Genomic DNA, 14596 nt, shown 5'->3' with positions numbered 1-14596 from the left:
CACCTCCTCAGGTTCCCTCTTTGCCCTAGGTAGCTGCCAAGAAATTGGACCTAGTTCAAGTCCTGATGAATCATATTTGTAGGATATCCTTAGATCAGCTCATCCCTTGCTCTCTCAGGAAAAACCTTTGTTTTGTCTCTTTGTTTAAACACCCTGGAAATGATACCATCTGCCTTTTCTTTGGCTCTCAGCAGCTCACTCTTGAAGGTGGATGTGAGGATTGTGATAATTTCTGTCATTTAACTTTGGGGGTGGATGTAAGGCACAAATTTTGCTTTGGTGAAAGATAGATGTGTGAAAGTGACACTTTCTTCGAAGCCAAACAAAGCCATGATGCAGAGGAGTGCAGGAAATGTGAGGTGGCTGCTTGTTATTAGTGCCTTGCTTGACATTTTGCCTTGTGGCTTTAAAAGTGACAGGGGTTAAACTCAAGAAAAAATGTGAAACTATGTGTGCTGTTACTTCAGCTGTGATTACAGCTAAGCACCCACATATTCCACTTCAGTTGCTCATCTTTGGGTTTGACAAAATACTTATCCTAAAATTAGGCAAACATTATTCAGGGCTTCTGTTTACATATAACAAGCCACTTCTGCATTTTTGACAGCACAGCTGCTGCTGTTATTCTCTAGGTGAATTTTCTTGTATCTTGACCTTTGGTTGTACAGCTGTTTTTCCAGGTAGAAAAGGAAAAGGATGTACTGTTCTGCATTTTGGTGGAGTTTGCTGCCTTTTCTTGTTCTCTGCCTATGTGAGATAGCATCCTGTTTCCAAAAGATTGTGTCTGGCGGAGTGAAAACACAATGCACAAAGAAATTTTAATTTTCAATGCATGATTCTTCATTTATTCTCAATGGGCCCAGCATGACCTTAATTGTCTTGGAGAAATTGCTCATCTCTTAAATGCTTACTCATCTCAGAAAGATGGGAGTCCTTCACCCACACAGCACCTGGTGATTTAACCCACAGATGAGCAGTGAAACGAAAATTCATCCTGCCAAGTCTGACAGAATTGTTCAGCCAACAATCACCAGTCCTCCAAAAGTAGCATATTGATAACCAGTATGGTGGGGTATGTTCATACTTTAAAAATCAAGTAAGTTGGTTTAGCTGCAGGTTAAGACTTTTTTTCTGAGTAGTGAGATTTTTTTCATCGCTATATAAAAAGGAATATATAAATATTGGTAACAGTCATTTGGCTTTACTGAAAATAAATGAGTTGTAGGTTTCCAGTCAAGGTACTGTCACTGGTAAAATTAAACATTGATGTCCAGAGTGCATTAGTCTCCCTTGCTGGATAATGTCTACCTCTACAAGTAATCCATTGAAATTATTTCATGTGATGAGATGGTCTTTGATTTTAGCAACAATCTGGTACCTAAGGAATTGTTCTTCTTGTATTACAGTAAAATATGAGAGAATCAAATTCCTTGTAATCGCTTTGAAAAACTCAGTGGAGGTTTATGCTTGGGCTCCAAAGCCTTATCACAAATTCATGGCTTTTAAGGTAAGTGAAACATCACTTTGGTTCAGATGTGTCCCTGTCTCTCACTGTTTTTCATCTACTCTCTGCTTTTGCTTTTGTTGTTTTGTATAACATTTATTCTAGCTAGAGATAAACTGAGTATTCTTTAAAAGAAAATGTAGCACATTTGATGTACTTGGGGATGGCAAGGATGAAACTGTCACAGTTGTGAGTGTTAGATGTGAATCACTTGTTTCTGTCTGCCCCAGCCAAACACAGCAGGCTCTGTGTCAAAATGTGCATTTGAATTGGCAAATTTGATGTTTATTTCCCTCATAAGGGGAGGAAATTAAACACAATAGTAGTCAGCCTACTTCTTTTCTAGTTCATTTCTAGAATCTTGATTTCTTTTTCAAACCGCAAATGAATTATCCAACTGTCCTTGCAACTCAGTGGATGATGGATACTTAGCTCCTTAAATGTAACCTACTATTTAAACAAAAATAGCTGTCTGACTTTTGAATTTTCAGAATTCTTGGGATCTTAAATGTAGTTCTGCAAACCGACAATTTTACTGTGTTACAATACTGCGTTTCTCTTTTTCCCAGTCCTTTACCTCACTTCATCATAAACCACTGTCAGTTGACCTGACTGTTGAAAATGGGCAAAGACTAAAGGTCATCTATGGCTCAGTAGTGGGATTTCATGCCATTGATGTGGACTCTGGATCTGTGTATGACTTGTACCTTCCAACACATGTAAGAGAATCCAAAAATCTACATTAATGCCTTTGTTCTTTGAGCTGTGTATTGATGATGATCAGGTTAAGAGTCGTGCTATTTTTCAAAAGAATGATCAGTGGCAGCTAATACAAAACCACTTTTCACATAGTTTTATAACACTGAAATCCTGTTTAAATCCTTTTACTGCATTTAGAATATCAATTTTAGTGGTTTAATGTCAGAAAGCCTATTGTATGTATGGTACTATTTTTAATTGATTTATCCTGGAAATTTAGAACTTAAACAGTCAAAGACACAATAATATCTACATGAATTTATATGACTTTTACAATCTGCCACTGTGCAGACAGCAGAAACCAACTTCAGACTAATAAATTTGCTAATCTTCTTGCCGTTCAGTTGTCCATGAAACCACTCTAAATTCAGAGGAATTTTTACATTTTCCTTGGGACTTTCTCATTAGATTATCAGTAAGTTAGCATGAAGGTGTTGATTTCAGGGGTATGTGTACATCCTGCATTGTGTCTCTGTTTGAGTTGATGCTGATCACTGAATTCCTGCTTAAGCTCAGATAACAGCAAATTGCTCTGCAAAAGTGAATGGCTGGCATGGGGCTGTCCAGTTAGAAGTCTGTGCTGTGGTGTTAATATTTTTGGATTTTTGTTTGTTTGCTTATTTTTTAGGTATTCTAGATAGTTCTTTTCAAAGCTCTGTGTCCCAAAAGCCAGACAATTTTGGGGGCTTAGGTTCAGCAAACTGGCAGGTTCCAGACTGGCTCCAGTCTGATGGGAGGCTCCTGGCAGAGAAACTTCTGTGCACACTTGAACCCTCCCTGAAGTCAACAGTGTTCCACAGGGCCTGGGGGTGACATAACCTCCTTGCATTCCCAGACCATGTGTCCCAAAGCTATGCTTGGGAGATCTGAAGAAATCTCATCCCAAATCTGCATGTTGCAGCCTGTGCTGTGAATCCATTTATTTTTTAACTTTTCTCTACTCTCAGCCCATTGTTTTCAACCCAAATGAAAACCCACTCCTCCTGTGCAAGCCACTTGATCACTCTGCTGCCCCTGCAAGCCACAGCCCCCATGTTCTGTCAGACCTGTGGTTCTGATGATCACGGTGTGCAAGATTGGCTGTTAGATTTATAGACTCCTCTTAACTGAAAAATGACTTTTCTAGCTGTTCTAACTGTTGAATCACCTGCTAAAGGCTTGTACTCTTTATTTCTGTGTTGGTTTTTTTAAAGGTACTTAGTATTTGTCTTGTTAGAGGGTTTATTTAATCTGACAGTAGCTTTGTTAACTGTGCAGCTAGGATGAATTCACATCAGTTTGTAAATTGAAGCGTAGTACCCACATGCCTTTCTGGAGGTGGATTGCTGAGCAAGGTGAACAGTGACTTGTCAAAAGGACCATTAGCATAATTGCCCAAGAGAAGAAAGGCAAAGAACAGAAGTGAACTTTCTTAGAGGCTTTACTCTTTCAACAGGCTGCAAATACAATTAGGTACCTGATGAGAGAGATTTCCCAGGTGACTGCCCTGAATATGTGGGACACCTGAGACTGTGCTTGTGTGAGCTCTTCAGCCACAAGTTAGCACAGACTAAAAATATATTTTCTCATCAGAGTCTTAGACCTGAAATAAATCAGCTGCAACAGCAGCTCTATCTTTTTTGATATTCTATCATTTTAAAAGAGCTAGAACTGGATAATTATCTCAAGGAGCTTTGTGGTGGCAATAGCCCAGACTGTAACAGGCTGACTTGAGACACTCTTGCTTTCTGGTAGCCTCTTTTCCTGGTTCCCCAGCTCTTTCTCCATCTCTTACCTGCTGCGGTCGCTCATGCGAGTTCCAAGGCGACGCATTAAAATTGCTCTGCGGCTCTGGATCCCCGTTCTAGTGTTACGGATAGTTGTTGCGGAGGCACGGAGTCAAGTGGGTGGCCTGAGTGTATTCAGTTTGGCAAGTACAGCTTCAGTGCTTCTTTTACTGTTCATTAATGTCTGTGCTTGAGGAAGAAAAGACCTGTGTGTGGCTGGCTTGTGAGAATGATGTAAAGCTCCAGTCATATGCTTCCTATAAAAATATTAATTGTGGTGGTTTAATTTACTGTTTGACATCCTGTTTTGAGTAGTGCCTTAAACAAGGAAATGCTTTGTTACTGTTCTTTTAAGGCTGTCCTCTTTTTCTTTCATAAAACCCCGCCTTCATGGTTGTATACTTCACCTTTGTTTTTGGGTTTTTTGCTTGGAATATGTTGGCTTCTAGGAGAGATTTGTGTGAGTGAAATGCACTGTTCCTGTGGCATGCAGAGCTGTGCCCAACAGCAGTCAAATGGGCAGCTATTTGTAGTGAAGGATGTGGGAAGGACAATGAAAAGGTCCAGGGAACCTTTTACAGCAAGATAAATATTGATTAAATTTGCAGGTTTTTAACTTGTGAGTGGGGATAGGGAAATATCATGGAAAGTGAAAGCACTGATCTCCTGCAATGTGGAAGTTTCTGTCCTTCCTCTGTCTTCTGAAAAAGTGAATTCAAATTTATTTCACCTTTCTCCTATTTATATAATGCAAGTATTTTGTGAGTAACTAAGTAAATATTATTGTGTCTCAATGGCTCCATGGCTTCTTGAAACCAATGAACACTGGTAAATTTAAAATGAACTGTTGAATATTGATTTATTTGCAAACCTACTGTCATATTCAAAGGGGGGAGAAGGGGAGAAAGTCTGTTTCAGAGGCTTACTAGCAAACTATACAGCCTCTGAGAACAGGCATTTCTTTCACTTTCCATGAGCCATGAGCTAGTTCTTTTTATTGCTCTGCCAAGCTTGTTAGATCGATGTAATAGCTAAAATTGCAGTCCATGTTCTGATATAAATCTTAGCAAAATACGATTCTAGATCCAGGGGACAATTCGCCCACATGCCATTATCATCCTCCCAAACACCAGTGGCATGGAGCTCCTGCTCACCTATGAAGATGAAGGCATCTACATTGATATATATGGACATTTCACAAAGGAGACTGTTCTGCAGTGGGGAGAAATGCCAGCATCCGTAGGTATGTATGAAAAATAGCTCTTTATTAAATATAAGATTCTGCTGCATGAAGCCTGACTTCTTTATGAGGTTTGTATCTATGTGAAAATGGTTGTATGGCTCATAAAGCAGCTTCTGAGCAAACCAGATGTGTAAAAGAGTAAACAGATTTATGGGTGTTTGTGTTAACACAGCCAATGATTGCAATAGGGGCTTCCCATTTGGACCACATTCTGTATTCTTGTCACACTGTTTATTGCATCACACATTGACTATACAGACAGACTTCACCAAGGATGCAGCTTACCACCAGTTTCCACAGGGAGAATTATGTGAATTACAGAGGGAGGAAAGTGTTTTTGTTGTTCATAGCTCACAGCATTTTATGTAGAAATTCACAGCTACTGAGGGGTCAGTTACTGAGGAGATCCGTAACTGCTGTCAAATGGCCCCTGCATTTTATCACTTTAAATTCACAGGGCTGCCAGCCCAGGGCATTTGTGATGGATTCTTAATCTCCCTGTGCTTGCAGTTGGCTGTGTAGGAGGAGATTCTGGTTGTACTGGAGCCAGGACAGCTGTTTGTTTCACCTTTCCCATAGGGCTTCAGGCTAACAGTATGGGGAAAAAAAAGAACAACACAGGCAGATTTTTAGGTTTATTACTTGTTACTTTTAATTTCTGTCTCACTGCTGTTCTTTATTTTAAAACAAACATACCAACAAAACAAGCTGCAGACAATTAGACTGCACAGAAGCCTGTTACTAGCTTGGAGGAAACTGGATTCCACGGTGAAAAATCAAGGATGTTCACCTTTTTCCTTTCACTTCTACCTGAGTGGTTTTAGGAAAAGCCCATCTTTGGGATGTGCTACAAACCAAATTTGACTTCTGATTGAAATCTTATTTCCACTAAAAATTAACCTCACCTATAAACAAACAACTCCAACTTCACATATGGGCCTCTGTTAACTGTTATTTTAGTACTTTTACCTCTAACTCCTAATAATTTTCTTAATCCTTTGATATCCTTGGCTTCAGGCAAAAACATTATGAGAGAAGTGTGAATACCTGTTATTTGAATGGCCCTGCTTAGGAGCAACTTGACAGTTTCCTAAAAGATCCTGTTTCCTTGGGATTTCTATACCCATTTCAAACCTCCTGAAGTCTGAGTATGTCTCAATTTTTACTCTCTGTTGCAGAGATAGAAGGGTCTTGTGTTACCCTCAGGGTGCTCTCTGCTCACCCTTTGCTCATTTCTTGATTTCTTTAAACTGGTATTCTGAAAGAAAAGTTTGTAGTTGATGAGAGTATTCTGATACAAAAAAAATAAAAAATAGTTTGTATTATAATCGATGGATTTAGGGCAGGAAATCTAAATATATCTTATTCATAGTTTTAAATTGGGACCTCTGTGACCAATCTGTTAATAAGAAATTGGAGAGTGATAGCTCAAATCCCATGGGAAATTAAAACTGTAGAAGTATTCTATGTTTAATCTGAAAGATGTACACATATGTAGGGCTAAATATAAATATAGCTGTAATATTTTCTATTAAACATGATGTTTCTTAATGCCTTTTTAAAATAAGTTAATAAGATTTGGGAGCACTCTTGCCTTTTTGTGTGAGTAATGATTTACAGTATGTAGCCATAGAGGGTTGACACAAATCTGGATATTCCCAAAGGAACTAGTAAAAGTCTTTATTTCCTTTTCCCTGTACATTTTAGAAGCAAGAAGACTATTCTGTAGAGAAACAGACAGTGTTACCAAAAGGTGGTTAAATTACTGCCTCAATGCTCTACAACATACCAGCTGGAAGCAAGGGATATTTTTATCTAAAGTTGCAGTGGAAAGTGGACTTAAAGTAACTATTCCCAAGGTGCTCATAGTATAGGAGCTGTTGTTCCAAAATAAGACAACTTTATTCTGAATATCTGCTCTCAGTTCATCTCACTTGAAACACCTCTAAGAGCTCCCATGTGGGAGGATTATCATGACACAGTACTGACCTTTGAATTCATAGCCTGCTATCCTTCAAATTAATATCCATGTACAGATAAGTCCTTATTACTGGACAACTGTGCAAATGGTGTAATGAGGCTATTTTGTTTGCATGCTGTTTCACAGATGAAATTTGGGAAAGAATTTTTTGATTCTGCTACAAAACTGAGATTTTATGCTACTTGTACTTAAACCTACCATTGTCAGCTGACAAGTTCTTGGTATGCTGGCCAGACAGCAGAGCATCAGGGCTTAACTTGGCATGTCTGGTTTATTCTGTTCCTGTTTTAAATACTGCCTGGAGGTCAGATCTCTTCAGAACACAGCAGAAGTGGTCCAGCAGATGACCTAGAGGTTGCAGCAGAGACTAATGAAGTGGTTACTGGGAGCTGCAAGGAAATAATCAAATTGAAATCTGCCAAAGGCACAGATACAGACACAGCATAGTGGCACCTGGAGTGTAAATTTCATGTAGTGGAAAAGATCAAGAGACTTATTAGTTCTTTGTTGCTAGGCTTATATGACCTGTACTAAACACTGTAGCAGAAGGATGGTTTCATGCTGTTTATACATGCACCTGCCTTACTTCCTACCCCCCAGAACCACAGAGTGCCTCCCTCTCTGTTGTGTTCAAAAGTGAACTTTGAAAAGGTTAATATGATGCCGTGTGGTACAAAAAAATAGCAAAAGTTTCAGTCTTGTATCATTTTGGTATTTCTCATTTTTGTGTGTGGTCTGGGCTTACTTTTCAGATACTGTGGCCTGCACAGATGCTGCCCTGGGCTCATCCTGCTAGTGCTGCACTGCTCAGAAATGTTAATGACACTTTCTTCACAGCCTGCAGCAATGGTGCCCTGTTGTACAGCCTGAAGCAGAAAGAAAAGATTGTAAAATACATTCATGTGTTTAAGTTTTAGAAAATACTCCTCCTCTTTTGCCACTCACCCTCAGTTGTTCACTGCTGATTTGCTTTTAAAATAGGTTAATATATTCCTCTTTCCTCATGACTGGGATACTGGGAAAGAATTATCTTGCTCTCAGCACTAGTGGCAGGGAAGCCTTCAGTGTGCACAAAGAATAACTGAAAGTCTTCTGAACAGATTTTGGGGAAATTTATAGTCTCTGAGGAAAGTAAAATCACAACACTGTAACCAAACCATATGTGTTTCCATGGAGGTATGATTTTCATACATTTGTTCTAACAACAATTATAAAGCAAGGATTCCAAGTTAATATTAAGTCAACCCTGCTAGAAGCATATACAGTCATGTGGGCATATTGCCTTTATTTGCTGTCCTTCTCAAGCAGGATAAATCAACATGGAAGGTTTTAAGAATCAGACCTTGCTCACACTAATAATGTAGGGCAGACATTCACTGTCCAATGAAGCTAAAACCCAGTCCAGTGCCCACATTCCCTCTACATCATTTTAGAGCACCAGAATTCTCAGACTAATGAAATACCAGTTGATAGTTGAGCAAGAAAAACAATTTCTGAGCATTGACTACCAATAGAGCATAACTAATGTGATTTTACCTTGGAAGCTCATACAAGTACCAATTGGAGGGCTTGCACTGAAACTGTGCCTAATTTGAGATTTGTGATGTTAACTCCTTCATCACTATTCCAATTTCTCATTGCCAGATTTAAAGGTAGTATTGTACTACGCTTCCACAGTGCTAGAATATCTTCTTTTGGTTTTGGAAATACTGCACATAATCAGTGATTGGAAGATACCAAATTAGTCATGCCATGGTCTCAGATTCTGAAGTATTTAGATTTCAGGCTAAGCTGAACTCCATAGTAAATACAAATCCAGTTTCCTAATAGGAACAGAGTACAGTGGGTACAGAGAAGACAGTCAATACTTCTCTTGAATATGAACAGTTAAAGAATGAGAGACAAAGATGGGCACAAGTTGCACCAAGATGTTAGGAAGAAATGTTCAGCCTTGAAAGTAATGATGCATTGCAGCAGGGTCTTGGAAAGGTTGTGAAATATACATCAAACATATCTGTACAAGGCCTGAGTAACCCTGTCTATTTTTCCCCACTTTGGGGCCAGTGGTTAAACAAGATGCCCTTCAGAGGTTTCTTCCAAGCTTTTGTGAATATAAGATATACTGTAGTAGTTAAGATTTATGTCTAGAGTTCAAAATAAGTCTGAGAGGACAAACTGAAATTTAGTTATTATTCCTAAAGCTTTTTGTCTAAACTTAAAATATAAATAACTGAGAATATATTGTTATCAAAGAGAAATGCATCAGATCCATACTTAACATAAATGAGGCAAAATCAGTCTTTCACTGTTAAATAGTACCAATTTTCTTTTTTCTCTTTTTTTTTCCTTTTAGCTTACCTTCAGTCCAACCAGGTTATGGGCTGGGGAGAAAAAGCAATTGAACTACGCTCTGTGGAAACAGGAAATCTGGAAGGAGTATTTATGCACAAGAAAGCACAGAAGCTAAAATTTCTATGTGAAAGAAATGACAAGGTACAGAGATGACTACAGTGTAGTGACTTAGCAAAAATGGGTAATAGCTGACTATGACAGAGCAGTTCATTTTGAAAACTTTGTTATGGGTTATTTGCTACCTTGGTGGAACTTCCCTGTTCAAATCCAGTGTAGTCACTGATCCCACAAAGCAGCCATTGTGGATGTTCATTGTGGATGTTGCACACGTGCCCACCAGCAGCTGTTGGAACTCTCTATTCCACCCAGCCCTCACTGCTATCAGTGATAACAAAGACAGGCATTGTGAACTGCACAGCACTGCAGGTGTACTGGGGAGGGTTAGTGAGAGAGCCCCAAAAATTCCCAGCTACAAGACTGCCTCTCCTGGGCTACTGAAATTACAGAGCTGTCATCATGGGGAAAAAAACAAACCAACCAACACTCTTAATTGCAGACACCAAGGTTTGGATAATCAGGTATGATTTCTTGCATATAGCAATTTTGGTGAACATTCTCTGAAATCTGTTTAGTCCCACTATTTCATATTTAGAAAACTGAAGCCCTAAAATGTTAGATTAATTATTTTTAAATATTCTCCTATGTCTTTTCAAATAGAGAAAGAAACACATTGAAAAAATGCATTTGTTCCACAAGTACAGTTTCACTTTAAAAGTTGCTCATGGGATTAAAATTCAATTGTGATATATGTATATCCTTGTATTTGGGACTGTGGCATTCTATCACCTTTCCTATATGAGTAAAAATATTTCCATAAATATAAACTGACAGGAGCATCTTTTTTTTTTCTTCTTTTTTTTCCCCCCTTTCAAGGTGTTCTTTGCATCTGTGCAGTCAGGAGGCAGCAGTCAAATATACTTTATGACTCTCGGTCAAAATGTGCTATTCAACTGGTAAAGTACATCAAAATGAAGAAAATGAAAAATTCCCTTTAGGTAGCAGTGTAAAATTCTCAGAGGTAATACACACAAATTTGCACTTCTTACCTACAAAAATGTTGTCATTATTGACATATCAAAATTCATATTCTTTCAGTCTGGAAAGAATTCCATTTTCCTGTTGAAGTATTGCAAACATGTTTAGTTTGTCTTTCAAAGTATGTTGCAAACAAAGATTGTATTTGGAGACTTTAGTGAAAGTCAATATGAGAAGCTCCTGTACTCTGAAAAATGGGCAGTTTCACTTTCACAGGTGATGTAATGTTGGTATGTTGAACTGAAGTCACTTTTCATGGACAGTGACAGCTGTAGGTAGATACAAAAACAGTTGGAATCGATTTTGAATTGGGTTGGGGCTCATTTTGCAGTTTAAGCAAGCTGTTACTGCGTCACCAAGATGAACTTGAATGACTTGTCCAAGTCATACAACAGTGAAAGAGTTTGTGTTGTGTCCCAGCAGAGACCAGAAGGCTTGAGGGATGCTCCCTCCTCAAGGGGTCATCCCCTGTGCTGGGTGGACAGGTGTGTTTCAGTACCCAGTTATAAAAATAGTTAATTCTGAACATACGCCCTGTCTGGGAGATTTCTACAAATGCAGGAGGGGACAGACTTTGTGTTTCTCTCAGGGCTGGATGCCTGAGCCCATAGACACAGTTACTGTAGGATGTATTTGTAAAAAGAGTTTAAATAGTCTGTCAAAATCACAGATGCATAAAGCATTATGAAACAGAACCTGTAACTTTTATTCACACCTGGGACCCACCCTCATATGAATTGATTTAAAGGCACTACCCATGTATATAAATAAGGGCACAAGAGCAGGCACTTTCTTTTCTTCCTTCTTGCTCTTTCACATCAATTCTTTATGTATTTGTATGTAAATATAATCTTTCCATGATGGTTGTTAAGATTAACAAATGTATTCTTAATATAGTTATGAAAATATCCAAAGAGTTAATCTATTATAAATAGAAAATATAAATAATTCCAGGTGCTTTCTATGCTAATTGCATCTAAATAAAGCTGCATCTTCTAGTGTTATTGGTGCCAGTGTTTCTGCATAAACTCTGTTCTCAGGGGCTTATAAATTGGCCATAAAACTATAGAGATATAATATATATATATACACACACAATATATATAATCATATACTATGATTCTATTGTAGGGTTTGATGTAATCCTCATGTAGCTGATTTTTGGATGTGCTTTGAAAATGTAAAGCATCAATGTAATACAAAAGGGCTCATTCCAGACATGATACAATAGGGATAATGCTGTGGGCAAAAGTGAAATCACTAGTTCCAGTGCTTGAAAACAGGTATTTTTTACTTGAAATATTAGATACTGAAAGGTGCAGGGAAAGCGTGTTGGAATATCTGGTCGTCTACCTCAAGGATGGTGGTTCTCTGTTGGCTGAGAGGGCAGGAATGGAGTTGCTGGAACTGGTAGCTGTGCTGTCCAGCACACCAGTTTGGGTGCTGGCAGTGATGCTGTGACTGACAGTGCTCAGAGCTGCTGTCCCTGTGTCTGTCAGCAGGGAATCAAACCAGGGGCTAATCACCCTCCCCTTGTTCCCTGTGCTGGCACCTCACTGCTGCAGGCAGGGCAGAGGTGCCTGCACTGTTGCTGTTATGTTTTTGGCTATATAGAGGACTGCACTTTCCAAAGTTACTAGCACTTTTCACAGGCACTAGCTTATCTCAAAATGTGTAGTGTTTTTTAATGAAGCATTTTCCTTTTAAGTGTTTAACTAACAGAAAAATAAGCCTAAAGCCATACTAAAAAAAATACATTTAAATACTCAAAGTGGTTCTTAATGTATGTGAGTAATTAGCTTGTGTGCAGACTTGAAACCTGAACGGAAACTGCTTGGGCAGAGCTGTGTGACAGCAAGAGCTCTGTCTGGTCATAGTAGCATTCCTGCTTGGGCAAATGACAGAGCCTGGCTTGGCTCCCTGTGCTGCTGAACACTTGGGCTGGTTGCATTCAGCTCACAGAACAACAACAACAAAGAACAGGGAAAAAAAGAAAACAAACAAAACCAAACAAGCCCAAATCTATATAACAGAACCAGAGGTCAAAGTTACAATTACTGGCAAAAAGTAAGTTGCAGACAATCAATTTATAAGCAACTTACTTGCTTTTGACTTAGAAGTCTAAGCGACTGTGAAGGAAGAAGAGCTTTCATTTTGCACACAGTAGGTGTGCAAAAATCTTGCAAAGCTGCTCAAGCTCTAAGTAATCAATGCTTCAGGCTGCCCTGTAATATTTTGTAAGTGTGCTTATCTCAGCAGCCTCTGCATTACAGAGGATGCCTGTGATGTTTTCCCCTCCCCTGTTCTGGTGTCAACAGGTTGGAGGCAGATATTTTCCTGATGCTAGGGACTGGTTAAAAAGAATTTAGCAAAGGACAGTTGGAATTTATAACAACAACCCACATCAACATATTAAACAAGCAAATGTGATAAAACTTACTTAAGTTTACTGTAGCAGAAAATTGTGACAATAAGTTCACACACTGTAAAGAAGTTTAACTCCGTGCTAAAAGGGAAAAAACCCAAACAACCCCAAGTTCAAGAGAGGCAATATGCACTATCACATTGGGACTTTAATATTCATCCTGTTTCCCTTTATTAGCTCTCATTACTAGCTACAATTCAAGGCAGTGAGTTTAGATTTTCATCCTCTGTTCTCTAGAAAAAAACATTGAAAACTTTCCATGTGTAATTATGGAAAGCATGAGGCACCTAGAGGTGAATGCTTTTGAAGGATTTAGAAGTGGTATTGCAAATAGCAATAGAAAGTGGATGCAACAAGGCATCCTGTGGCATTGTCTATCAGGAGATAGTCAGTATGGTTGAAGATGAGAAAGAGCCCAGGGATGTTGAGAAGAGTAACAGAAGAAAGGGAAGTGACTGAAGAGGAGGGAAAAGCAGAAGAAAATAAACAGGAGTAGCCAAAGAGGAAGGAGTGGATGTCTGGCACAGCATATTGTAGAAGGAATACAAAAGGTTAAAAGATGTTAAGAAAGCAGCCAAAGATATGGGAAAGTATTTGAAGTGACTGGGGGGCACTGAATGAGAGAGTGTTCTGAATAACTGTTCAGTTCAAAGCAAAAGTACAAATGCCAGAAGAAAAAAAAAATCAGTAACCAAGGTTATCCAGACATGAATTTAACTATGCAAAATGTATATCAGATTTGTAATTTCATTTTCTGAGGTGTTTCACTAGCTGTACCCTTTCACTAACTTTTAAAACCAAGAAGTGAACTGTTTAATATGTTTATCTAGTGATGTCACTTTGACATGAAAAACTGCTACCGGGGCAGAATGTTAAGGATCCATGTCATTAACCCTTTGGTACATGTAGTCTCCTAATGGCAGGTGGTGCTCATAATGTTGCATTTGCCACACAAGATTGTGCTAATGCTGCAGCAATGTAGAACTGTGTGTATGTGCCTGCTTTCATTTTAGGCATGGTGAACTCTCTTTTTCAGCCTGAACCTTGGCACATGACTTTAAAACCTGGGAACCATGCAAGTACTGTACACTATGTATTTTCCTCTAACATTGAAATTGTACAATTAAAATGGTAATAAAATACTCTGAAAATCAAAACTAGTATCACACTTGTAATGATTCTGTTATACTAACATCAGCTGTTGTAAAAATCATAGAAACCTTTGTTACTCTTTCCAAATCCAGCCACAGTCCTTGGGGGAACATCCATATCTGCCTGTAGGGACAAAACAAATATATATCCTTGAATGGTTAAAGATGTCCAAGTGACTGTGAGAGTTCAGGCTGGACAGAGTGCTCCTGAGGGTGACAGCCAGAGCTGTGCTGTGTGTGCTGCTAATGAGCCCCGTGGAATTTCTCTGTGTCCCCCCTTCTCTTTGCACAAACTCCCAGTGGGATGAGGGCAGTGGAGC

The 14596-nt window shown here is 38.9% G+C and overlaps 1 protein-coding gene and 1 long non-coding RNA gene across 6 annotated transcripts in view; one reads left to right on the top strand and one right to left on the bottom strand.

Moving 5' to 3' along the window:
* The window catches only part of NRK (Nik related kinase), an 87091-nt gene extending 73385 nt beyond the window's left edge, over positions 1–13706 (top strand). For 4 of the 5 annotated variants that reach the window (XM_079318851.1, XM_079318849.1, XM_079318850.1 and 1 more), the window contains exons 26-30: positions 1407–1507; positions 2074–2223; positions 5113–5272; positions 9607–9746; positions 10539–13706. In XM_079318851.1, the coding sequence (XP_079174977.1) occupies positions 1407–1507; positions 2074–2223; positions 5113–5272; positions 9607–9746; positions 10539–10622 (635 nt within the window). In that variant the 3' untranslated portion in view covers positions 10623–13706. Of the gene's footprint in view, positions 1–1406; positions 1508–2073; positions 2224–3997; positions 4173–5112; positions 5273–9606; positions 9747–10538 lie in introns of all 5 variants that reach the window. The other variant, XR_013775987.1, reaches the window with a different exon arrangement.
* LOC306808383 overlaps positions 5274–14596 on the bottom strand; it is a 13405-nt gene continuing 4082 nt past the window's right edge. The window contains exons 2-5 of the long non-coding RNA XR_013776010.1: positions 9612–9663; positions 8199–8375; positions 7999–8119; positions 5274–5860 (exon numbers count right to left, since the gene is read on the bottom strand). This is a non-coding gene — a long non-coding RNA (uncharacterized lncRNA). The remainder of the gene's footprint in view (positions 5861–7998; positions 8120–8198; positions 8376–9611; positions 9664–14596) is intronic.

The sequence above is a fragment of the Erithacus rubecula genome (genome assembly GCF_903797595.1).
Source record: "Erithacus rubecula genome assembly, chromosome: 15".
Taxonomy (NCBI): Eukaryota; Metazoa; Chordata; class Aves; order Passeriformes; family Muscicapidae; genus Erithacus; species Erithacus rubecula.
The sequence above is the reverse complement of the archived record's forward strand: the minus strand, read 5'-3'. Positions and strand labels throughout refer to the sequence as shown.